We start from the raw sequence: 27,872 nt of genomic DNA, 5'->3' as shown, positions 1-27,872 counted from the left end.
TATGCCTAAAATCAGCTGCAGAAATTTGCAGATGTTTATATAATCGTAAAAATTCTGATACTCATCTAGCGTTTACCAAGGGCAAGTTTTTCCTTAATGTGCTTTTGTTTTGTCCTCCTCGCTCGTGTTAGTAATCTTTTTGTAAGATTTTTATTTATTTCATTAAAAATTTACTTTTTAGGAGATTCTCATAAGTGTGTATTTAAACGTCTATGTATTTTTAATCTTTATTGTGCAGAAGGTGGAACCAATGCTGGAAAATTAAAAAAAAATTATTGAAGTTATGCAAGAGCCGATTAAAGACAACGCACAGTGGTCGATTTGGCATATCTAGCATCGTTTAATTCAATTTTCGATAAAGTATCCTTTATGTTAAATTATAGCACTAACCATACAACATATAGACTTCTCATTTCATACAACGAAAATGGACGCAAAAATTTCTTGCGACAGGCCCCCGGAGGCCCCAGAGAGAATCTTACTCTCATTCTTACGCTCATTTTTACGCTCATAATCTCATTTAACTTTTTTGGTTGTTCAGTCGCAGAGAGGCGCATCATCAAGAAGGTTCTTCTGCGGTTAAACCGATCTTTATATGTATGCGTGCTCACACATTCACACACACGGTTTCATGTGTGCGTTGGATTTCGTTTTGAAACCAGCTAAAATTTTTGATTTTTGTAACTTTACAGGCATGCTACCCTAAGAAAATTGGGATAAACATTATACGCTAATGATGAAAAAAATATGTTTTACATATTAATATTTCAACCTATATTTTATATTTGTTATGGAATGCGATTAAGTGGTAGCTGTAAAATGTTTTTCACATATATATATGCATATGTCAACGAATGCATTAAAATTTATATATTAAGGTAGAAACAGGGTATATTTCAGTCGATTGCTTTTAAGTTGTTGTAGTTCTGCCAGCGGATGGTGTTCCATACCCTTCTGATAGATGATTTTTGTGGAGTGAGAATAAACAAAACACGCTGATTTTTTGTTTCCGTGGGCATCAGTAGGGTATGCAAGAACCATGAAATAACAACAGTGAAATTTGGGTTTTAAATAAAAGCGACTGAAAGATACCCTGTTTCTAAGTACAATGATTTTTAATTGTTCGTAAATATATAAATACGTAATTTCGTAAATATATATGTGAAGCATTTTACTGCTGCCATCTAATCGTATTCCTAAATATGTATAAAAAGTATGATATATAAAAATATATAATATAAAATATAATAAAATTTTTTCACAGGTATATTATAACGATAACTCCCATTTTCTTAGGGTAGCATGCCTGTAAAGTTACAAAAATCAAAATTTTAGCTGGTTTCAAAACGAAATCCAACGCACACATGAAACCGTGTGTGTGAATGTGTGAGCACGCATACATATAAAGATCGGTTTAACCGCAGAAGAACCTTCTTGATGATGCGCCTCTCTGCGGACTGAACAACCAAAAAAGTTAAATGAGATTATGAGCGTAAAAATGAGCGTAAGAATGAGAGTAAGATTCTCTCTGGGGCCTCCGGGGGCCTGTCGCAAGAAATTTTTGCGTCCATTTTCGTTGTATGAAATGAGAAGTCTATATGTTGTATGGTTAGTGATTATATGTTAGCTACCAGTAGTTCACTGATAATATCGATATAAATTATTTTTATTTTCTATCGATAATCGAGCTTCAGTAATCTATCGAACATTGTTATCGAACAGTGTATCGAACGTGTTCCGCTTCCCTGCCACTTCTTACCCTGAAGTATTACTATTAGTATTACTACTACTATTAGTAGTACTATTACTAGTATTGAACTATTAGATTTTCAAAAAAACATATTATATCAAATAAAGTGTTTTATATTGTGAACAAAGGTGTGTACTTGACCAAAAAAATGTGTTTGTGACCTGTGCTTATTTGTTGTACTTGGAATCAATATATAACATAATAATATAGTAACATGTCAACAAAATTTCTTTAAGTGTATATCAGTAAATTTTGTAAACCGAAGCTGAAGCCTTTTGTATTGAAATTCGTAATCCAGCTGCAAATAGCCTCATTCCAATTTTTGTAAAAAACATAAACATTTAATTATTCCAATTCGGCTGAAAACAGCCTCATATCAGATTTCCAATTTCTCAGATTGAAAACCAAAACAATATTTTGGTAAACAGAATCCCGACTCAAATCTTTCTCACTCCTTTTAAGTGAATTAAAACTAAATAGATCATACCATTCTTAAATGGGAACCCACTTCACAGGAAAATTCACATTTTCTTGTCACCTCGATTAATTGAGACCCAAAAGCCTTCCACATCAACTGACACCTCAAGTAAAAGGTTCCGACTCAATTTATTCCCTTCAGAATACAAAGCCTCTCAGAGAGAAAAGCTTCTTTCGAGCTTTGATCTGCAAAAAGCTTCAGCAAGGGTAGCTATAAAAAGGACTAAGAGACCCAAAGTTAAGTTAGTTCGGAAATTCTAAAATTCTAAGCAGTAGTTCTGAAATTCTAAGCAGTTTTAAGGAATCACACTGTATCAAAACCGAAACTCAAATAAAAATATATATTTTTTTTAAACTTTTTGAAGAAGATATTTAATTGGCGAAGCCGGTAGGATGTGTAAAAGTGACCAGTGATCAATAGAGATCATAGAACATCGTAGAAGTATTTTATGCTAATGCAACTGCAGCTATAATACTAACCGCGAGTGTTAATCGCTATTCACATCCGCAAAAGAACTTACGTGTTAGTTTCAATTTGTAGCCCACTTTTCGAAGTGTGACCGCTACCGAAAATATACAAAACACAAAAACTTAAAATAAATTAGTAGCCCGCTTTCATAGTGTGACCGCTACCAGGGCCGGATTTATGTAAAGTGCCGCCCTGTGCATTATAGAAAATGCCCGCCCTTATTATTAATTAAAATTGAAAACTTCCTAAATCAAATGTCGGGGGAAACCGTGAACTATATACATAATTATTAACAGATTAAATAATGTATATCGTTGGTTGAATTCATTTATTGTTGATACTTTATTTTCAACAATGCTCCGATTTTTCAATAATTGTTATGACATACCACTTTTCTCTGAGACGAGGCAACTCTCATCAATATGTTTTTCGTCTTTCTTTTTGATGAAAAAATTGTGCAATTTTGGAGTTTTGCACAAAATTTCCTCCTCCTTGTTGGCTTTATCTAAAGCGCGCTTTCTAAAAGCAGCGCCGCTTAATTTTTTTCGCCTGTCACTCATGACTCACAGAATTTACATAATCAACTCAAATGAATAGATAAACATCGAATCAAATTGTTTTGAAAACATTTCTGCTCGAAAGACAACCCAACCTCTTAAAATCGGTCAGTAGCCGCTCTGAATTACCGACGGCTATACGCAAAAATTATCCAAGTATAAATTTTCTATTTATGCTTCAAATTTTGCCGCCCCCCGAAATTTTCCGCCCTGTGCGCGAGCACCAATCCAACGCTGACCGCTACCGAAATAAATAAGAAATACAAACATTACAATGACTGAACCAGTGGCACAAATCCAGTTACTCTCCGAGCTACACCTTAATCAGGCTTTAAGCCAGATTAGGCAAGTTCCCAATTTTAATGGAAGCACCAGGGAATTAAGTGCATTCATCAGACGGATCGAATATATTTTAAATTTGTATCCATCAACTGATCCGCGTCAAACAGCTGTATTCTTTAGTGCAATTGAGATGCCCAGCGAGTGTCCCAGCTATCAGCAGCAACCAATTGGCACGATCTAAGGATTGCTCTCATCGATGAGTACAAAACCCAAACCCCATGCGTGGAATTACTAAGACGACTTTACAACACCCCTTTCAATGGAAGTATTCGTAAGTTCGTCGAGGATCTAGAATATAAAATATTTGTCATAACAAACAAATTGTCGTTAGAAAACCATAATTTAAATACAATGATTTATAATAATGCAATGTATAATACTGTTAAAGATGTAATAATGAGAAAACTTCCTGACAGGTTATTCATGACATAGCAAGGCACGATATAAATACAGTCAGTAAACTTAAACAAGTAGCACAACAAGAAGGTTGTTATGATTCTGGTTCTGATAAAGTTAAATCACAACATAATTCAAATCAAAACGGACAAGATAGGAGAAATTATCATAGAAATAATAATTTCCAGAGAAATAATTTCTTTTATAATAATAATAATCAACAAAGTTATAATCAGCAAAGTAACTATACCCAACCAAATAATTTCAATCAACAACAATTTCGACAGGAATTGCAGCAAAACTTAAATCAAGGTAGAGCTCAGAATCCTATGAATTATCAACAGCCAACATCTTCTTTACAAGGTACTAATTCAAACAAACCAGTGAAGAGACAGCGTGAATATTCCAAGCGATCAATCTAAAATGGAAATCGATAATTTCATCAAATAGCCTCGGATCCAATAAAAGAAATAGAAACCCTTACATCAGAATAACAATCGCTCATTTAAATGTATAATAGATACAGGAAGTTCAATCAACCTAATAAAAGAAAATTATTTTAATTTTCCACAAACATTAAAAATGTCAGAAGTGCCCACCATTAATGGTGTAATTAAATTAAATAAGTCAGTAAATTTCAAATCAAGTAAACTTTGCCCGATCGATCAACCATTTTGGGTTCACAATTTTTCGCAAAAATATGACATATTGATAGGAAGAGAGTATTTAGAAGCATGTGAAGCAATTAATTATAAACAGGAAACAGTCACTTTGAGCGGATTTGTTTTTTCCATGATACATAACCACGAAGATTTTAAGAATTCCGAAATGGAAAAATTGGAAGATTATCTCAGTCCACCTTCATCTGAGGATATATCTTTTAATTTTGCAATTAATAAAGACTTAGAAGAAAATAATAAATTTCGAATAAATCATCTTAATAAAGAAAAAAGAACTAAATTAAATAACATATTATTTGAATTTAGTGATATCCAGTACAGGGAAGGTGAAAATTTGACCTTTACCAATGCTGTAAAACATTCAATCCAAACCAAACATGAAGATCCTATTTACAAAAAAACCTTTGTAAATACCCCCAAGCTCATGATCAAGAAGTTGAAGTCCAAATAAAAGAAATAATAAATCAGGGAATCGTAAATCGAAATCCCCTTATTGTTTTCCAACATGGATAGTCCCAAAGAAAGAGGACGCATCAGGGAAAAAGAAATTTCGAATAGTAATAGACTATCAAAGTCTAAATGAAATAACTATTGATGATAAGTATCCGATACCAGTTATGGATGAAATACTTGACAAACTTGGAAAGTGTCAATATTTTACAACAATTGACCTTGCCAAGGGTTTTCATCAAATTCAAATGGATGAAAATTCTATTTCAAAAACAGCTTTTTCAACTAAAAATGGACATTACGAATTCACACGAATGCCATTTGATCTGAAAAATGCGCCTGCAACTTTCCAACGTTGCATGAAAAATTTATTAGAAGATTTAATATACCACCATTGCCTTGTTTACATGAAGACATAATTGTATTTTCTACTTCATTAGAGGAACACATATTGTCTATAAAAAAGATAAGAACTTCAACGTGACAAATGTGAATTTATGAAAAAGGAAACCGAATTGCTTGGACATATAATAACAACAGAAGGAATAAAGCCAAACACCCAAAAAAATTGAAGCAATACAAAAATTTCCAATACCAAAAACCCAAAAAGAAATAAAATCATTTTTAGGTCTCTGTGGATTTTATAGAAAATTCATAGCTGATTTTTCGAAAATTGCAAAACCCATGACTGTAAACTTAAAGAAAGGTTCCAATATAAATTCAACAGATATGAATATTTAGAAGCATTTGAGAAATTAAAACTTCTCATTACATCAGGCCCAATTTTAATTTACCCTAACTTTGAAAAATTATTTTCTTTAACAACAGATGCTAGCAATGTCGCCATAGGCGCAGTGTTATCACAAAATCATAAACCTATTTGTTATGCTAGTAGAACTCTTAATGAACATGAAATTAATTATTCAGCAATAGAAAAAGAGCTTCTGGCTATAGTCTGGGCCACTAAATATTTTAGGTCTTATCTCTTAGTAGATTGGTAGTTTAGCGATCATAGACCATTAGTTTGTCTTCATAATATAAAAGAACCAAATATGAAACTACAAAGATGGAGAATAAAATTAAACGAGTTTGACTTCACTATTAAATATTTGCCGGGAAAAGAAAACCAGGTAGCTGATGCTCTGTCAAGTGTGAAGCTAGAAGAAAATTTTTCCACTGCATACTTACAGCCCACCTCCCGTCCAAACCGACCGAGGGACGCTGCCGCGTAACGTACGGCTCGAATCGCAGGAATAGATCCGAGATAGATAAGCGAGGATTAGGAGAAAGATATTACGAGGAAGAGTGTTGCATAGATAAGGCGGTTAATATAAGCGATTTAAGATTGTTAGTAGAGCAAAGTGATAAGATGTGGTAGAGACCATTGTAGTCCGAACATAATACCCTGAACGGATCGTGTTGGGCATATGTCGAACTACAATGGCTGAGGAGTAGAGGACGAAAGTTTCTGGTCCTTCTACTAGGAATGTTAAAGTTTAAACGTGTTAGTAAATGCTGGCTGTCTATATTTCCATAAAAAAGATTATATAGAAACATGACACCCAGCATCGTTCTACGATTTGTTAATGTTGGTAAGTTGATTAATAAAAGTCTACTATGATAAGAGGGGAGGTAAAGATTTGCATCCCAATTAAGTCCCCTAAGAGCAAAAGTAAGGAAGTTTTTTTGTACAGATTCAATGTGATCTTGGTGTACTCCATATTGAGGACTCCAGACACACGATCCATACTCAAGAATCAGACGGACCAGTGATGTATATAACGTTTTAGTTATCTACGGGTCATTAAATTCTTTTGACCATCTTTTAATAAAACCAAGCACACCCATAGCTTTATTAACCATGGTAGATACATGGTCGGTAAATTTAAGTTTCAAATCTAATAGGACACCTAGATCGTTAACCTGAGTTAATCGTTCTAAGGCGTTTCCCATAGAGAAAGTACATAGCCTGGTGAGGACTAGATCGGTAAAAAGACATAAGTTTACATTTCGATCCATTAAGCTTTAGGTTATTTGCTAAACCACCAATTTTGAAGTTTATCCAAATCGGATTGAAGTCTAGACTGGGCGCTAGTGAATTTATACTGAAGGCATAGCTTAACGTCATCAGCGTACATAAGTACAAGTGAATTTGTTAAGGCAAGTCGTTAATAAACAGAGTAAAAAGTAGGGGTCCAAGATGGCTTCCTTGGGGCACCCCCGATGTGGCGCGGACTACACACGAGGTAACATCTTTAAAGAAAACACGTTGGGTTCTCCCTGATAAGTAGCTCGAAATCCACATAAGAAGATCAGTTGGGAATCCCAAAAGACTGAGTTTACTTATAAGAAGCGAATGGTTAACAGAGTCAAATGCTTTACTGAAGTCAGTGTATATGACGTCTGTTTGTAAGCCATTCCGGAAGCCATCCGTGATAAAAGATGTTAGCTCCAATAAGTTGGTAGTGGTGGAGCGGCGGTTCATGAAGCCATGCTGGCACGGAGTTATTATTGAACTACATAGGTGTTGCAAATGTGGAGTGATAAGTTTTCAAAAAACTTTGGAATTGCTGACAATTTAGAGATGCCTCTATAATTCGTAGCGTCGGATTTTTTCCCCTTTTTTATGCAGCGGAATAATGAAGGACTCCTTCCACATAAAGGGAAAGATCGAAGTTTCCAGCGATAGATTAAGAGTTTAACAAGCGGTTTGCACAGTGCCTCGGCGCTTTACCAATTTCATAGAGGAAATGAAGTTAAATTGACCCAATACTTTCATAAAACCAAACTTAATATAATTTATAAAGAAATGACCCATGAATATGCAAAAGAATTAATAACAGAATATTTATGCTCCAAAAAAAGTGTTTTTTATTTTCCATGTGAGATGGACTTCATAATATTTCAAAATGCTTATACAGAGATTATCAGCCCAAATAACTTAACCAAAGTTATGAAAACCAGTACAATGTTAACAGATGTCCAAACAATAGAAAAACAAACAAGCCTTTTTAAAGAAAAATATTATTTTCCCGATTAATTTTCAACTTTTTTTTTCCTTCACGCATAATTTCATCTGCTCCATAACCTTTAGGCTTCCCTCTACCAAGTCCAGAACAAACATTGGTTCTATCACCCACAATTTCCGCGGTACACCTAATAGAAGAAATTGATAAAATTTTACCATATATTGAATTATGTAGGCCGTGTAATGGCGATGACCATCATTGTTTCTAGTACATATCATTTTTGAAATGTATGTGTACCAACTAAAATTAATAAATGGTCTAGCAGTTACCCATATCTTTGGAATACTCATCCAAAGTTAAAATCTCAGATTTTCTACATTAATTTTTGGTCTTCTATGATTTTTCCCCAAACATTTTTCTATGGAAGATTTTTATTTCCTTATTGAAATCTGTAAATCATACCAAGTTTTAATTTTGGGTTTAAGGAAAAACTGAAAATAATTTTATTTAATTTATTATAGGTGTGTAAACAATATTTCTTCAATTAAATTGGAGTTTTTAATCTCATATTTTCAGAAAGTCATGGCTATCTACAACTTCTAGGAAGCTTTACTAAACAAGCTGAATCTGCAATAGATACGTTTTGAACAAAGACACAGTTTTATATAGCCATGACTTTTTGAAAATATGAGATTAAACACTTCTCTTAGCACTGCGTTGTCATAAAATTTGCTTATTAGATGAACCTCCTTCAACTTGGTCCATGCCTCCACAGCCGTCAAGCAATTCTTGATGTAGGTCAATTGAGATGACTTTACACTCAATGTTATTGTTGCCAACGCCCTTACTGTCCAAGAATAACTTTAATTCTCCAGTGCCTGGGCCCATAACCTCTTAAAGCGGCAGAATTCAAAGCGACAAAAATTAAAACACCGTGTGTATGCTTCGGAACTTTATTTGTGACTGAGGAAAAATTGATATACATATTTTCTTATTCTCTATTTCTTAGAGTGGGACAATTATAACTACTCCAAGATCTCTTTCTCCTTCCTGTATCTATAAAGCGTGCATTGTAACATACCAAAGTATACAGGGGTACCTTATTTTCTACAGTATCCTTCATTTTGAATTTTAAAAAAACCAACTTCAGCTTTGGTATCATCGACTCGAATAACTCCTAGATACAATTGTTTCATCAAAATCCATCAAGTTTTTCAATCTTATGTCCGCCATATTGGATCCGCGATTATGAGTTTTGAAAATCTAACTCCAGATTCGTTATCAGCGGGCCCAAGAACGCCTAAGAAATATTTCATAAACAATAAGCGTACCAGTTTCTTGTAATATAGTTTTGTTCTGCTAGAAAGGCCAAATCGACCACTGTGCAACGGTTACATTACGAGATTCATGCTGAAAAAAGCAGAATTTATGCTAACTATTAGTCTACTTTTGTCTTCTGATCCTTTTATTATATGACTAAGGAAATTACCTTGCAAATTTAAATCCAATTTAATGAAACCAATCTTATTAGATTTGTTAGAAGAATTTGATTACCTGTAATGTTTTTCTATGTTTTTTGATTACTTGATGTTTTTTTATTTTATTTGTTATGACTCCTAATTTTTTACAAATGTGTCTTATTATTAAAGTAATTGAAAATTATTTGAAACTGGTACCTATTTTTGTTGCAATTTTTGCTATAGCAGCTGTATGATATAGTCTTCCGATTTGGACTATATTTGGCAAGCATATACAAAACGGCTCCAAGCACACATCTGTAAGATTGGTTTACATATGTATCTTGAAAAACAAAAAAATTTTTTCATACTAAACACTTATTTCTATCCTATCGTCCCTATGCAGCTATATAAACGTACGGACACGGCCAATTTCTTTACTATACATTCCCTATTTTTTTTTAGATTTTGTTGTAAATTTCGTTACAATATTTGAACTAGAAGTACTTATGGCCGCGGCTTTATACAAGCCCAACCACTGTGAATCCCAACCACTGTGGATTTGTCTTTCTGTGGATTTTGATAAGAATCGACCGATAATGGAGGAGGATGTGTTGAAGCGGACGGATATTTTTCTTCGGAAAATTTAGGTACGGCAATGTTCATACCTTCACTTGCCAGTAGATTGGATCAAATTCCAAAACTACTTATCCCTCTAGTGCTAAATTTTCTTTTCCATATTATTTTTGATTCAGTATGTATCAAAAGTGAATGTTTTGCTAGGATCTAGTTTTTTATGACTATAACCTTTGGGAAGCTAAGCCAACAAAAAATTAGGTAATCAATTCTTTTGCTTACATGTTTTATTATAAATGCTATAAGGATGACCACCAATATCAAATAAAATAACAAAACTCAAATTACTTAAATTCACAAAGCTTCAATATTTGTGTACAAAAAGTTCGTTTACTTATTTGTTATGAAAATCATAGAAACAGAATTTTCTCAGGGAAAAGAACAGGTTGGTTGGTTTTTAATAATTTTGCAATCTCCACAACGGAAAGAGCTGATAGCTTATTCACTTGTCGTCGTTCCATGTCTACTAAAGGAATTATTTTTACTTAAATATGTCAGAGGTTGTTTCCCTTTTAAACTTACCTTAACATTTCTTTCCCCGAATTTCCCCAAGACCGCCTCTAGACTTAATAAAAGCAATAAAAAGCTAACGAAAACTTATTTTTAGTATGGGTTTCGTATTTTGCGTCCTTGAGACTATCAGAAACACGGTACAATTTTTTTCCAGCAGTAAACTATTTACTGTATTTTAAAAAAATATTTACATTTTTCACTTCTTACAAAATAACAACTTTGTCTGAGTTGCACAAATTTTCTAAGTATTTGTTTCACACGAAACCTCAAGCGTGGATCCTGATGGTTAGAACAGAGACGAAGCTCTGGAAGAGTAATTCCATCCGAATCTGAAACAAAACACAAGTCCTGCAGCCGATTTAAAGAATTTCTAACGTGTTTATATTGGCCAAGTGACATTGTCGATTTTTGAAAAATTTGGTACATTTGAACAGAAAATTTATAAAATAAAAAGTCTATGTCACCAATCCCTTGCGATTTTACTTTTTCAGAAGCGTAATTGGGGTCTGCAGAAATTTGATTTCCTACCCTTCGCAAAAGTCGATTACATCTAAAAGTGGAATGCTTTTAAAGCTTCGGAGCTACCGATCTCTGGCTTAAACCATGTTTTTATAAAGACTATTATGTGGGATGCACAAAAAGAATATCAGAATCAAGTCCTGTTTATTTTTTTATTTATTATTATTTCAATAATCTGTTATTTTAGATTATGATAATTAAAAATTAAGGCTTTATTATACTAATAAAAATTCAATAATTTAGGATTTAATTACATCTATGGATAATTCAGTGGATTATAAATGATAAAATAGGTTATAATTTAATAAAATATATTATAAATATATTATAATAAAATATAATATATTATAGTTATTGTCGGGTCAAGCAGCCGCCGGAAAGAAGTTTGGCCGGCAATAATTTATTGAGTTCGTGACGTCACTTTCTTTTACACCTATGTTCGCGTCGCCCGCTCTCGTGCATTCGATCGGCACCTGAATCTGCCGTCATGCACTAATTTTTGTCTCTCTCTCTCCCGTGCTCTCTCGATCGCTCCGCAGCATCAAGCGTTAAGCCGCGCTCCCGCGTTTGTATTCTAATTCGGTCTTCACCCCCTCGCAGTCACATCTATACATATATCATTTGTATAAACCCAAAACATTTCAAATAAATTGTATGAATATCTCTAAATTGAACTGTGCTTTTTACTAAAGCCCATATTTAAAACGTTGAATATAGCTCTCGAAAACGCTCGGTAACTGAACAGCTATAAAAATTATAATCTTATAATTATATATTTATTATAATTAAAATCTAATTCCTAAATCATTTGTAAGCTCTGGAAGCGATAATGGCGACGACCGAATAACTGCCACAGAGGATGTCACATTACAGAATATAAAGTCCCGAGACCTGCTATGAATGAGTGATATGAATGGGGTTAAGTTGAAAAGTGCAATCCAGGAAATAAGGGGATCCGATCCGTTGACCAACGATAACAAAAATAAATAACTTAAAAGTAATAAATTGGTGGAACAGGTCAGAAAAATAGACAATCAAGTAAAAGTCTATTCAATGTAGTCTCAAAGAAGTCTATTTCTAACTGATTCGGGAGAGGGGCTTTTTCAGCTGAGTACTCATTATTAACAGCAATATCTTACAAATATAGCCGATTCATTCCAAACACAGTGACCTTGGAAATACAAATTTCGTAATCAAAGACTGAGGAATAAAGCCATGTTTTGAGCACTCAGATTCTTCAAGCGTTTTGGTAGCAACAAGAAAATATACTTCTATTAAATTTTTGAAGCTCTTTCTGCAGGGCTGGGAATCGGAGGGTCCTAATGTGATACTGTGCTCAGGCTAGATTGTAGGATGTGCTTTTCCGATGTATTAATCGGGTAAAATTATTTTGAAAGAATAGACTCTACTATATTTAAAGTAAAACTTTAAAAAACTACCTCATATGGGTTATGGGCGACTCCCGACATAAAGGGGGATACAAATAGGCTTTACAGGAACCAACTTTACCGACACAACAATTTATATTTCGTATAATCTTGTTTTGGCCTTGATATAAGCCGAGATGTCAAACTCAGAGGTATTAGGCCGTAAGACAAGTATTTTAGTCAAAGAGAACAAATTTTACTTACCATAGAAAAAAAATTCTGAAGCTTTCGTGTTCTAGGAAAATAGATTTCTGGCAAGATCTAGATGCTATTTTCCTTAAATAATTATTTGCCTTAGCCATGGTCCTTCAACTGATTTCCAGTGACGTGTTTTCAATTGAACCAGTGGCGTCAATTTGAAAAACCCATACAATAATGGGAGACAAGTATCTGTAGTAACTTCAGTGCAAGTTCCACTTTTGTAGTGGTACAAGTGTGGACTTGTACTCACCACAAAGATAATTCGAAGAGATAAATACAATGGGGGAAATAAACCACATTCTTTATGAAAAACCGTAAGGAATCAATTGGTATAACACTAGTGCTCAAACAGATACTCAATTTTGTATCTTACTGGAGTGTGCTAGATAAACACTCCTTTTCCGACCACGATACATAGATACATATCCCCTTTGCAAAAGTTTTTAAAAATCTCAAGAAATCTGGTCTAATAGTTTTCGAGTCGTTCGGACAACATCACATTACAAACTCTCATTTTCCATAACTCGCTAGTATAGGGCGAGAAATTCTGCTGCAGCGCTGCATTTCCGATCAGTCAGACAGACGGACATGCTTATATCGTCTCAGGAGGTGATCATGATCAAGAATGTTTATAATTTATAGGGTCGGAGATGTCTCCTTCACTGCGTTGCAGACTTTTGAAAAAAATTATAATTTGGGGCATGGTCCCGAATTACTTAGTTCCGAAATTACTTAGGGTTTGTACTGGAAAAAAAGGTAAACTAGAAGCTAAATATAAAAAAAAAAAAGTAAAAGAAAGGTTCCATGAACCTTTTGACGCGCAAAAAACAATAGGACTCAAATAGGGCATGTCTCCCTACATTGTAAACTGAAATTACACTGCCTTAACCAGCTGCCTTTCATATTGTATGGCGTCCTGGTATGGTGACCAGCCCTTAATAAAGGAAATCAATATAAATAAGTCAGAAAAAGTTGGCCGATCCCTATGAAAGCATGCCTGTAAAGTTACAAAAATCAAAAATTTTAGCTGGTTTCAAAACGAAATCCAACGCACACATGAAACACATATGTGAATGTGTGAGCACGCATACATATAAAGATAGGTTATACCGCAGAAGAACCTTCTTGATGATGCGCCTCTCTGCGACTGAACAACCAAAAAAGTTAAATGAGATTATGAGCGTAAAATTAGCGTAAGAATGAGCGTAGAAGAATGAAGGTAAGATTCTCTCTGGGGCCTCCGGGGGCCTGTCGCAAGAAATTTTTGCGTCCATTTTCGTTGTATGAAATGAGAAGTCTATATGTTGTATGGTTAGTGATACTACCTACAAGAAAAAGAAGGTCATGCGCAAATTTTCAACTCGATAGCTCTAAAACTGAGAGACTAGTTTGCGTAGAAACCCGACAGACAGACGGAGAGACAGACAGACGGACATGCTTATATCGACTCCTGATCAAGAATATATATACTTTATAGGGTCGGTAATTATAAAATTATAATACCCTCTGCAAGGGTATAAAAATTCGAAGAGAAGCACGCTTAACTTTGTAACATTTTACTTATTTTGTTAATAATAATGTTTAATTATTTACTTATGTTTATAATTATAGGAAGTGATATTGGTGGTGTAGGCGCGAAGCTGATTCAGTTTCAACGATGGATAAGTTACAAGTGTTTTCCTATAAACATAGCTTTAAAAGCCCAGAAGCCATTCTGGCATTCAACTTTTTAAGTGATCGCTTTAATGATCGTTTTGGGCACTCTATGAAACGCGCACCGTTCCTAGATGGACCGTGGTAAGTATGGCAGTAGTAATATATGGCAACGGTGCTCTAAGCAAAATACTTACTTACTTACCAGTAGAATTACAGTGCTAAAATTTCATTATTAGGCATCCAATTTATTTGTATTTAATTATTTAGAGTATAAAATAGTAACTCCTCTCCTCCTTCCCACAAGCTTTTCAAAATATAATGAAATGAGGTTCTAAAGTTCCTTTTATGATATGTATATAAGAATAAATGTATTTAAAAAATTGGGAGTGAAATAAATATCTTAAATTAACAAATATCTTCTAATAAATCAAATGTGCTGGGAGAAAAATTAGATTTGTCTCTTTTTGGTAGTTTCCTTTGACTTGTTATGAAAGGGTCTGAACGCAAAAGAAGTGTATTAATTAAGTCTGTATTTGTCAATATGCGAGACATCTTCCGAGTATGTTGCAGCCGGCATTTCTTTATTTCTTTGTTGTTGGACTCCGCAGCTTCTTCTGATAGCTCTCCAATTGACAGCAACGCATGCTCTATCACTTTCGCACCGTGAATTAAAATTTTATGCACTGTTGCTGGAAGATAGTACCATGGATATATTTTATCAACTGCTTAGCAGTATCCAACGCATAGATTTCGAATTTTTTAGCATTAATGGAATATCCTGATGCTAAGGCTTGCAATATCGTTGCGCAGCGGGTTATGACTTCTTCATCAATGCCTGTAATATCAGATGCCAAGCTCGGGTTACCAAAAAATTTCCTGGCCGTATTTCCATCGTTGGAAGTTCCTCTGCCTCCGTCTCTAGGCTTATCAACAATTATTCCCATTTTATCGTGAAACTGCGCTTGTACTCGTTCTTTTCTTTGCAGTACATTAAGCTTTTGTTCTGCTGATCTCGCTTGCCACATTTTTATTTCCAATTTGTACGAAATGTGCAAAAAGTACTCAAAAAAGCGTATGTAGGTGAAGTGGTGAGTAAGTTGCAGGCTATGATTTATAAATAATTTTTTATTGGGACTTTCAAATTCCGTTGGCTTTAGGTTATCTATTTTATTTTTGAAGTACAGTTCTTCTTCAACGGATAGTGTGGCTGTTTCCTTTTTAAATTGAAGTCTGACTGGTCTACAATAGCGTGTAGATGATGGTCTAGGATTTTTTCCATATTATTATACCCTTGCAGAGGGTATTATAATTTTGGTCAAAAGTGTGCAACGCAGTGAAGGAGACATCTCCGACCCTATAAAGTATATATATTCTTGATCAGGATCACCTCCTGAGTTGATATGAGCATGTCCGTCTGTCCGTCTGTCCGTCTGTCCGTCTGTCTGTCTGTCTGTCTGTCGGTTTCTACGCAAACTAGTCTCTCAGTTTTTGAGCTATCGAGTTGAAACTTTGCACACACCCTTCTTTCCTTTGCAGGTAGTATATAAGTCGGAACGGCCGGGATCGGTCGACTATATCCTATAGCTGCCATATAACTGATTGATCCGAAATGCCATAACTTTGGTGTTTTTTAAGTTAGAGGGTTGGGACTTTCCACAACATGTTATATTTGACCAAAATATCTTATGTACTAAATTTCATAAGGATCGGCCGACTATATCCTATAGCTGTCATAGAACGGTCGAAATTGGCATAACTTTGGTGTTTTTTAAGTTAGAAAGATGGGACTTGGTACAGATTACTCTTTGGGCAAAATAATTCAATATGCCAAATTTCATAAGGATCGGCCGACTATATACGATCCGCTATATATTTAATAATATAAGATGCGTGGCGCCACCTAGCGGACTGCGACTGAACTGCAAGGGTATATCAACTCGGCTCCGCCCGAAGTTAGCTTCCTTTCTTGTTTTTGAGTTACTTTCAGATATAAGCTGAAGTGGTCATTGCAATTTGAAAACTTTTGCTTATATTCACTGTGCCCTGTACTGCCATCAAAGCCCCATTTTCCAATTAATGTTAGTGTGTTCTCCGTGCCATCAAGACAATTTTCAGTTACAGTTTTTTCGAGCTCTAAAATGCTTGAATCTGTGTTGTCTAGTAGACTCTGCAGCTCAACTTCTGCATATGTTTCTGCTACTGTTATATTTTTTTGGATATTTTAAGGTTTTAAATTTGAGTAGACCAGTCAGCTTGGCAATATATTGCCAATATGAAGCTTCACTATTTATAAATTCACGAATAAGCAAGTATTGATGTTTCGTGATTCCAGTGTCCATTAAAAGCGATAAGACCTTTTCCATATTTGTTTCGGATGACTTTGGGATCGGTTGAAAATAGGGTGAGCGTAAAACAGAAGCTGCAGACTCATCTTGTTTTTCTAGCAGAGCTATCCGACGACGTTTTGTCCTTTTTGAGGACTCAGCAAAATCAATTTTGGGTCGTCCACGTTCAGCACTTGCAATCCCTAGTTGAGGTGGCTCAATTATAATTGTTTCAATAGTGTTCAGCCAATTAGATTGATGTTTAACAATTGAATTCTTAAAACGATTGTATTTGGCCCAAAAAGTACAATTTTTTTTGCAAATGTAACTAATGCAATTACTAAGTGTTGTCATGTCGACTGCGTAGCCTTTTTGTTTAATGCTTTCTTCTATTACACTAGTAACTCTCCGATTTTTTTCTGCATCAACGCCCTTTTCTTTGCAGCAAAATATCAAAGACGTGCATGCGTGAAAATTCGCACTTACAAGAAGCACCTATTAAAAATAAAAACATAAAAATAAGCGAAAAAATAATATGCGAAATTATCGACAAACACAAATGACGAAAACGAAAGAAACATCATAAAAGCAAAGGAAGAGCAGCAGATTGCGTCGCGAATTTGACCTTGACAGGTTGACTTTATTAACGAGTATATACACATAGGCAAAAATCGGCAGTTGAACTTAACATTTTTATTACCTGAAAACATTGGCAAATGCACTGATATCACTCATAAAGGGGGAATCGGGGGGGAACATTTCCAAAAGTCTACTTAAACATGAAAAAGACGTTCATATAATACACAAAAAATGTATAGTTAATTAAAAACACATAATGAATAAAATATTTATCAAATAAATTTCACAATAAGTAACACGGTGCGACAGTGAAAAAACACTTGTGAAACGAGATAGTGTAGGTTGTTAATCTGGTCGAAGAGAACTCAAAAATATTTTTTTTATATTTTTGGAACCCTCCAATTTTTTTTTATTTAAAAAAAACCGTTTTTTCGGGACTTTTTTGCGCTTAAAAATTCCTGAACGCGTTTTTTTCAACCGATTTCAAAATTTTCGGTGTTTTTCAATAGTTAAATGTTGTAGCTTTTGAAAAAAAAATATATCTTCGATTTTGTTGAACAAAAAGGACAAAATTTTTACACCTGAAACTAAAGTTTTCGACTTTTATTCGTGTTTTTTCGGATTTTGATGCCAGTTTTTCGGTAAAACTTACTAAAATTCTGTCATGTTTGCCACATATCAATGTTGTCTCATTCATTCTGAATAAAACGAGACAAATTTCATCAAAAAATAATGAAAATTGGTGAAGTTATAACGCTTTTCCCAAAAAAAGTCAATTCAACCTTGCGTGCGCTCCGGAGTACCTGTGTGTATAAGTCAGGAATATGCTCTTTTTCTTATAGTGCTCCCATGGTTTTATTGACTTTTTTTTGGGAAAAGCGTTATAACTTCAACAATTTGTATTATTTTTTAATGAAATTTGACTCGTTCTACTCAGTATTATTGAGACAATATTAATATGTGGCATAAATGACAAACTTTTTGTCAGAAGAAAGCAATATACTCTTATTTTTATACACATTGTTCCTCCGAAGCGCCCGCTAGGTTGTGTTGACTTTTTTTGGGAAAAGCGTTATAACTTCACCAATTTTCATAATTTTTTGATGAAATTTGTCTCGTTTTATTCTGAATGAATGAGACAACATTGATATGTATCAAAAATGGCCGAATTTTTGTAAGTTGTACCGAAAAACTGGCATCAAAATCCGAAAAACACAAATAAAAGTCGAAAACTTTAGTTTCAGGTGTAAAAATTTTGTCCTTTTTGTTCAACAAAATCGAAGATATATTTTTTTCAAAAGCTACAACATTTAACTATTGAAAAACACCGAAAATTTTGAAATCGGTTGAAAAAAACGCGTTCAGGAATTTTTAAGCGCAAAAAAGTCCCGAAAAACGGTTTTTTTTTAATAAAAAAAAAATTGGAGGGTTCCAAAAATATAAAAAAAATATTTTTGAGTTCTCTTCGACCAGATTAACAACCTACACTATCTCGTTTCCCAAGTGTATTTCGTTTTTTTTTTTGTCGCACAGTGTAATTTAGTAAGTAAATACCTTCAACTTTAAAATTCATTTTAAATAATAAAATTGGGACCTCTCTAACAAACGTTTGAACACTTTGAAATCCAGTAATATTTTGACGAAGAGGTAACTTAACGCCGCTGCGCTTCAAAACTAAACACTTGTTCACGCTTTGCATTCTATTTTAGAAAGTCCCGTTAGATTTCTGAAAAATCTGGTTTGCCATTTAGCAACTTGGACATTATGTAGACTTTTTGTTTACTTTTCGCAAATTTTCTGTTCTGCCGATTTTTTGAATTATGGCCTATGGGCGCAACCACTGTGCAATGCTTTTAAAAATTTGGCTCAAGAACCATCCACATCAGCGTCGATAGCGTCAACACCACCCAATCCAACTTCGAGCTATTTTACGAATTTTTAACTCAAAATAAGTTCAAAAACAACGACTACGCATTTTGATGCAATTATATTGCTCAGACAACACGTAGAAATCGGGAACGAGCCAGAAACTTGCGATCCTTAAATTTTTGGATGGTAAATAAAGAAATGATGTATTATGATTATTGTAAAATAAATTATTCTAATTCTAGCAGTGTTCAAACAAAATGCAGCCCTTCAAGGAGCTAACAAAAAAATTCTTATGTATTCCAGCCACGTCGTGTGAAATCAGATCAGGCCAAATAATTTCGGATCGCCGTACCCGGTTGAAGTCCGAAGTCGTTGACCAGCTAATGCTTATAAATAAGAATTACTATAGCTTTAATAAGTGACTTATCCGAACTCAATGGACTGAATTTTTGTTTTTATTTTATTAATTTCTCTAAATATGTTATTTGAATAAATTTGTTGTGTTTTTTCGTTTTCAATAAAAATTCTATAAAGACTTTAATTCTATTTTTAAATATAAAAATATTTTAAATATAAATCAAAAAGGAATAAGAGGAGTAAGGAGACATCAAAGCCTCTTTTAGACTTTTTGATCACTGCAGTGGTTTTCAGGCTGAGGTAATGGCCACTTAAACATCTAAAAAATCTTAACGTAGAGGTTTGAGACTTTTATCAAAACTCTTTTGAAAAAAATTGACTTTATAATCACTCTAATAAGATTCGGACAACTATACCCTCCCTATACCCTTTATGAGGTATATATTTATGATTTGAAGCCAATTGTATATATATGTCATTTTAGAATCTTACTGTTTAACCACTTACCACTAGCTTTTCTTTTTTCCATAAGCTTCGAGTTTTTATTTGTTCACAGTACTTCTAGTTTCCACTAAAAATCGTATGATGGGCTCGAGCATCTTAGCTTGTGTATACTTTTAGAGTCATTTGTGTTCTTCTAAAAGCTTGGTCTAAAAGTTATCTATCATTTCTAGTTATTAATGACTTGCCACTTACCTTCTAAAATTATCTGGTAGTTATCTACTCAAACGAAGTTAGTCTTTGTATTTAATACAAATAGTTGCTAAATCTAGACTTTAGTCAAATTCAAATGCTGAATAAAGGCAAATGCAAACATAAACACCATCTTCATTTCGATTAATTTAAGACACTCACCAGTCCTTTAAATATATTTAATAAAACAATTTCTATATGTCAAGTCAATTTAGTCAGTATTAGAATGCTTGCCTATCTCAAAGATCAAAAATCCCTATAAGTGCTTAAGACCCAGTTCGCCGTGTATCTAATACTAGTTAAAGCTGATGATGAAGGTCATCTCAATGAAATGGAAAGGATTACTTACATTTTCACTTTCATTTATCACGAAAGCGCTAAATGAATGTTACCAGGTGTTTGTTTTTCTTTCTCCGGTAATTACCGGAGTAATACGACAATAAGAATTAATAACAATAATACTTTGTTCAACCTGAAACAGGCTGAATATATACGAATTTCTTCACATTTATTTAAATTTTTTTTTCTTTTACAATGAATATTTGAAATGAAATTTTTTATTTAACATGAATATTTAGTTAGATCCATTAGAAGATTTCGTTGAACCATTTCCTCCAAGTATAAGCAAAGATTTGGTGGCATCTCGTTCACTTCCATAAATTTTTCCAGCCTTTTTAGCCATGGATCCTAAAAGGTCTTGAGAATTTTATGTGCTGATCTAAGGGAAGAAGCCCACTCCTTTAAACCTATTTCATCCTAAATAAAAAAAAGTTTTATTCAAGAATTTTCATTTAAAGTACCATTTTTTATACCGAATTAGTTAAAATGATGCGCCCGTCTCGGCTGCCGTCATTAATGCGAATCTGAATGCAATTTTCATTTTTATGAAGAATGTAATCTGATGAAATATCTTCTACTTGGTCCATAAATATTAACTCTGGTTTATTATTTCCACTTCTGAGTGTAATTCCAACCTAAAAAATAAGTTTAAACCTTCATATTTGTTTATCGATTTTTTAAAAATATATTTGATTTAATTTACAATCAATTTATAAAAATGTTGTGGTAATAAAATGGGAAAATTTGTCTCGTAATATCAGCTGTTGGTTCTATCAACGTATATTAATGAATCTTTTATATTCCTACCCATATAATAACACAGAGCTACAAAAAAAAACAAAAATGAATGAACTTTTAAAGTGACATAGTAGGAATTGTTTATCTGGTCGAGTATAACACAAAACCGTGTATGAAATATTTTTAGCCCCCTACAACTCTTGATTTATTATTAAAAAACCGGTTTTCGGAACTTTTTTGCGCTTAAAAATTCCTGATCACGTTTTTTTAAACCGATTTCAAAATTTCCGGTGATTTTTCAATAGTTTAAGGTTTTAGCTTTTGAAAACAATAGATCTTTAATTTTTTTTTAAACAAAAAGGACAACATTTTTACACAAGAAACTGAAATTTTCGCCTTTTATTCGTGTTTTTCGATTTTTAACGCCAGTTTTTCGGTACAACTTGCAAAAATTCTGTCATTCATGCCACAAATCAATGTTGTCTCATTAATACTGAATAAAATGAGAAAAATTTCATTAAAAAATTATGAAAATTGTTGAAGTCTCACTTTTCACAAAAAAGTCATTTCAACCTTGCGTCATGCGCTCTCGTTGTCTCGCTCTCTACGCTCTCGCTCTCGGTATCTCACGGTCGCTACGCAGCATCAAGCGTTGAGCTGGGCTCCCGCGTCTCTTACTTCTAAATTCGATCTTCAACCCTACGCAGATCACATATGTCATTTATATATACAAACCAAATCAAATAATAATAATAAATTGTTTTTCATACATATAAATTAACAGAGCTTGTTTTTATTGAAGCCTGGATTTGGAACATTAACTAAAGCTCCCGAAAACGCTCGTAACTGAACAGTCGTATTAAAAGCGAAAACGTTTGGAAAATGCTATATTTTACTGGCCGAGATTCTTTTCTTGGCAGAGTTCAAACGTAGGATAGACTAAGGGAACGTACATTTTTAAAGAAAACTCTTGTGTTCTTACATCAGTAGCTGAAGATCAACGTTGGAAGATATGTAGGAAATCTTAAAAAATACTTTGAGTGATTAATGGATTTTTCATTCCTTTTTATGCAAGGGAAATTTGTAAGATTTCTATCATTTAATGGGGAAAATCGAAGTTTTCAAAGATAAGTTTAAAAGTTTCAAAAGTTTAAAAGCCGACCGAACGAATTTCCAACATGGTTAATTTGACTCAGGGAGATTTTCAATTTTTGACCAAGTGAGTTCTGGTAAATTAAAGTCACCGAGAATTACTACAGGTCTCCATCGGTCATACATAACATTAGATTGGAAACTGAATAGCAAATACAAGATGCCATCTTATGCTTTTTACGCCAGATGCTATTTGCTTCCAACTCCAACTCATTCGGGCTCAAAACAAGAGAATGTTCTGTTACACTCTCAATCCCACTTCCTCAATTCGTTTTTCCTCTTGCACTCTTGTAATAACTCTTGTGTCTCTTGTAATAAGAGCCTAGTAGACATATAATACGATTAAGCAAACCAAAAAATGATAATAAATATCTATTTAATAATATACGTTCTCTTCATATTATATTAAACACATAATAAAACAAGAAAGGAAAGCTAACTTCGGGCGGAGCCGAAGTTTATATACCCCGGCAGTTGAGTCGCAGTCCGCTAGGTGGCGCCACGCATCTTATATTATTAGATATATAGCGGATCGTATATAGTTGGCCGATCCTTATGAAATTTGGCAGATGGGATAAGTTTGCCCAAAAATTCCTTTTATCTTTAAAAATAACTGAAGTTATGGGCATTTCCGATCAATCAGTTATATGGCATCTATAGGATATAGTCGACCGATCCCGGCCGTTCCGACTTATATATGCCTGCAAACAAGAAGGATGTGTGCAAAGTTTCAACTCGATAGCTTTAAAACTTAGAGACTAGTTTGCGTAGAAACAGACAAACGGACATGCTTATATAGAGTCAGGAGGTTATCCTGATCAAGAATATATCTACTTTATAGGGTCGGAGATTTCTCCTTCACTGCGTTGCACACTTTTGATCAAAATTATAATACCCTCTGCAAGGGCAACCGTCGGCGAAGAGCGAGGGTGATGGCGATAGCAGCGACGTCAGCGCCGACGTCAACAATTAATTCCTCTCCGCGATGTCTTTATGTTCTAAGTCGCACACGTGCGGTTGATGGACCAGCATTGCCAGCCCGCAAAAAAAGTATTAAATTAAAGAAACAAAACAACATATGTACATATCTATTCATTGCGAACGGGATTCTTGGGTCATTGGCGACGAGGTAAAACTACAAATTAGGAAACAAAAAAAAAAGCAATAACCAATATTTAAATTAAATACATATATTTGCAGGACGTCATTTCGAGATATTGCGGTACTTGGTACAAATGCATGTGTCGTTTTCTTTTTCTTTGTCTGTCTCTCTTCTTGGGTTCTACTTGTTCTTCTGCTCTTATTGTGCCCTACCACCGCCAACATACGGTAAATGCTCACTTTAAAAGTGGTAAGCTAAACGATTCTAATGATGAGAGAGTGAAGGGAGAAAGTTGATCTCGATTCAAAATAACATTAGCCTAATTATGAAAGTGACTGGTAACAGTTGGTTGCAAGTCAAGAGAATCATCACAATTTAAAAAAAAAAGGGGGAAGAAAAAAGACAGACACATAAGCATAATTAAAAGAGTGACTGAGTAAGTGTTGGTTCCTTGGGAGGCGTGCAATTGCAATTGCGTTCTCCTTACCGATGCTCTAGTAGACCCTGATAATAACAAATAAGTCGACGTATTTTGGTACTGTGGAAAAGCTAAATGATTATAATCAAATCAAATAAAAGATAAAATCATGGACTCCGAATCTCAAACGCCAGTCCACACAGCCAAACTACGTTGGCACAAAGCGATCACGGATAGATGTGCGGCAATTGCAAGATGAATGCGCTCCTTCCGGAACGAAACCAACCAAGGAAGAATGTTTCCGGATTTGCAGAGATGATGATAAACTGATAGAGTATTAAATAGGAGGGCAGCTTTTGCCCTATATCATCGACTCAGGCTCGCGTTTTAATCTGATTAGCCAAGCTGACTGGTTATCAATGAAAGTAAACAAAGCCGTAGTTTTCAACATCAGATCCAATTGCTTAACGTAATTTGTGTGTTCGAGGCTTTCATATCAACAGGCCCAGATAAAGAGATCATTGCTTCATATTGATGTAATTGAAAATGAAAAATAATCCTTACTGGGCCGAGAAACAGCGATTAAATTGAACGTCTTAGCATTGGGATTACAGGTTAACCGAGCTGAGTGCATTACTCCATTTCCAAGTGGAAAGGAGTAACAGTCAAGTTATTAATTGACCCTAGCATTAGGCCCCTACAACAGCCAATGAGAAGTATACCGGTTGCCATCGAAGCAAATGTACTGTCTAAAGTACAGGAGGCCTTTAAGCATGACATAATAGAGCCAGTGGTCGGTCACTACCCTTGGATCTCGCCTATCGTAATAGCTTTTAAAGAAAATGGCGACATCCGGTTGTGTTTGGATATGCGGATGGCCAATCGAGCGGTGATGAGACCACCCACTGCCTACTTTTGAATCTTTTATGACAAAGTTAAAAGATGCTACATACTTTTCAAGGCTCGATTTGAAAGATGCATATCATCAATTGGATCTGGATGAGGTAAGCCGACAGATACCAACATTTATAAGCCCACGGGGTTTGTTCCGCTACAAACGATTAATGTTCGGAATAAATTCAGCCCCCGAAATATTCCAACGACAGCTTGAAGAGTTATTGTTACCATGCCCCAACGTTCTTAATTATATAGATGATGTCATAATTTTTGGATCAAATGAAGTGAACATGACGAGACCGTCAGGAAAGTTCGGGAAATATTCAAAAATAATAATGTGGTACTGAATGACTCAAAATGTGTTTGGAAAACTCACAGGTTAAGATTTTTAGGCCACATTCTATTAGATAAGGGGAATCAGTGTCGATCCCGATAAAGTAGATGTTATCACTTCATTCCGAGACTCGAGAAATAAGGAGGAGACGAGAAGCTTCCAGGTCTGGTCACTTCCGTTTTTTACGGATTTAGCCGATCGCTCAGAACCGTTGAGGAAATTGTTGGGAAAGGACACTACATTGGTCTGGGGCCCCAAAGGGAAAGAAGCATTCAACGATTTGAAAACTCGCCTGGCTGAAATTCCCAGACTTTCATACTTCAATATAAAACATCGAAAACGTCTGATTGCAGATGCAAGCCCGGTGGCGCTGGGAGAAATACTGCTACAATTCACAGAAGGAAGCGAACCATAGATCATTTCTTTTGCCAGCCGAAGTTTGTCTGATGTGGAGAAGAGGTACACACAAACCGAAAAAGAAAGCTTGCCACTGGTATGGGCGGTAGAAAAATTGTATTACTACTTAGCCGGTTTAGAGTTTGATTTGGTTACCGACCACAAGCCGCTCGAGACAATATTTAAGCCATCTACAAAAAAAATTCAAAGTTATTTATAAAGCTGGAAAGGAAAACATCTCAAACACTTTGTCTCGTCTGTGTAACATATCATCGACAAAGGATTTCGAGTCAAGAGCCGAATGTAGCATTTTTCGTATACTAGAGAGCTCAATCCCTATGCAATATGATTCATGGACTTCAGCCGCATCAAATAACCTCTACCCGATCCGATTCGAGCTTTCCACAATCGGGAACATGCTACTGAGAGGAAACCGTTTAATCATTCCGACTTGTCTGCGGGAAAAGGGGCTAGAGCTAGCCCATGAAGGCCATCCAGGCGAATCCGCAATGAAGCGGATGGTACTCTATAGTGTCAAGAGATGGTAGACGTTTAAACCAGGAATATTAGCCACCTAAAGAAGATACCAATAAGGAGCCCATCGGACAGTACCTCCGATCCTGATTCTTTTCCACAGGTACATGTGACTCCCCTCGATCTCTTTATGTTCTAAGTCGAACACGTGCGGTTGATGGACCAGCATCGCCGGTCCGCAAATAAAGTGTAAAATTAAAGAAACAAAACAACATACATTGCGAACGGGATACGAAAACATACATACGAAAAAATATGGTATTTGTAGAATTAATGTAGAAGATTAAGTTTGAATTTTATTGAAGTCTAGTATAAGTTAGTATAGGGCGGAGCGGGAGCGCATGAAAAGCTCACTTGCGCTCTCTCGTGAATTCGCCCCGCTTCGCCGCAATAGATAAGCTAGGCTTAAGTTCTTTTGATAGAAATATAATTGAATTTATAAAGTTGAACCGAGTGCACGTATTTCTCGTAGTTGCTATATTTAAATTTTACAGCCACCTTTTTGTTTTTCGGTTTTTCGCGACGAGATAAACTAATCTCAGTGAACATTTTGGCGCCCCCGGGTGGACTGTAGTTAATATAATTAAATAAAAAAGCAACAAAACAGTTACAGTGACACAATATACATATATAAACAATATATAACATTCATATATTAAAAAAAAAAAAAGAGTTGCTCGCGACGGTTGTGGTGGTGAATTCAAAAAAAAAAAACAAATAAAAATTAAATAAACAAACTTCTCAAATCGAGCTGCTACTGGAAGGATTTGTCGTCCCCATGCACTGCACCTGCATCGATTGTCAAAGGAAAGTGGCCGCAGGATTAAAGGATCCGAAAGCAGAACCCCAGGTATTTGTGCAAAAATGCAAGCTGAGATAAGACAAATTAAAATCTGTCTTGTGCTGGAATATTGCACCCTCCTTTCAATTCTTGGCGCATACGTACGTAGAAAAAATAGTAGAGCAAAAATAAATAACAGCATATATAAAAGTTCTAAAAATTTAATTATAAATATATGTGCTAACCTACATGTACTGCCTGTGGACAAAATAAAAAAATATATATTAGGGTGGGTCGATTTAAAAATTAGGTAGCTTAGCTTAGGCACATATGATTTTCGGATTCTAGGGATCAAAATAAGAAACTTTGCTCAAGAAACCATACCTCTAAAATGAATTCTGATGTCCCTCGTTTTAACGTGTAGGTACGTGTAGGTAAAATCAGTGAAATGGCTATTTCCGCACAAATGAAGTTTCTAGGAAAAAATGTTTTTGTTTTGTTTTTGGATCTTTATTTTCTCTTTAACAATTTATTTGATCAGAACATAGGAAAGAAATTAAAAAATTATTGTTTGAAGTCTTTTTTGGATTCAACCTTGGGCAATTTCGCCCGGCTCTCTAATGTCGCCTCCATAACACCCTCTACATTTTCCGGTATTACTCGTTTGGAAACGCTAGCTAACAGTTGAACGTGTTGTTCCGTTCCTTGTATATGTAATGGAATATTCGGATGGTGAATCATCTTCATTTAAATATTCTTTCAATGTTTCATACGGAATGATTCGCGTGAATGGTGGTTCAAATACGTTATTTATATCATTCAAATCAATCTTATTCGTGTAATTTATATTCTCTAAGTTC

The 27,872-nt window shown here is 34.7% G+C and overlaps 1 protein-coding gene and 3 long non-coding RNA genes across 4 annotated transcripts in view; 2 read left to right on the top strand and 2 right to left on the bottom strand.

The window, feature by feature from the left end:
* Window positions 1-120: 120 nt before the first annotated feature.
* Window positions 121-2,778, bottom strand: LOC116655247. The gene is made up of 2 exons (XR_004310385.2): window positions 2,749-2,778; window positions 121-253 (listed from the first exon to the last, which is right to left on the bottom strand). It is a non-coding gene; the product is annotated as an uncharacterized LOC116655247 (long non-coding RNA).
* LOC123257336 lies at window positions 1,723-17,725 on the top strand. Its single transcript, XR_006507377.1, has 3 exons — window positions 1,723-1,878; window positions 14,455-14,640; window positions 17,269-17,725. It is a non-coding gene; the product is annotated as an uncharacterized LOC123257336 (long non-coding RNA).
* A 1,202-nt stretch (window positions 17,726-18,927) lies between these two features.
* LOC123257333 lies at window positions 18,928-19,748 on the top strand. Its single transcript, XR_006507375.1, has 3 exons — window positions 18,928-19,049; window positions 19,112-19,457; window positions 19,514-19,748. It is a non-coding gene; the product is annotated as an uncharacterized LOC123257333 (long non-coding RNA).
* A 1,032-nt stretch (window positions 19,749-20,780) lies between these two features.
* Window positions 20,781-27,872, bottom strand: part of LOC6497632 (G protein-coupled receptor kinase 1) — a 213,302-nt gene continuing 206,210 nt past the window's right edge. The window contains 4 exon segments of the mRNA XM_044716065.1: window positions 20,781-21,026; window positions 21,029-21,077; window positions 21,134-21,276; window positions 21,279-21,295. Of these exon segments, the coding sequence (XP_044572000.1) occupies window positions 20,896-21,026; window positions 21,029-21,077; window positions 21,134-21,276; window positions 21,279-21,295 (340 nt within the window). The 3' untranslated portion in view covers window positions 20,781-20,895.

Source organism: Drosophila ananassae, chromosome 3R (assembly GCF_017639315.1).
Source record: "Drosophila ananassae strain 14024-0371.13 chromosome 3R, ASM1763931v2, whole genome shotgun sequence".
NCBI classification, from domain to species: domain Eukaryota; kingdom Metazoa; phylum Arthropoda; class Insecta; order Diptera; family Drosophilidae; genus Drosophila; species Drosophila ananassae.
This window is presented reverse-complemented; position numbering and strand designations above follow the sequence as displayed.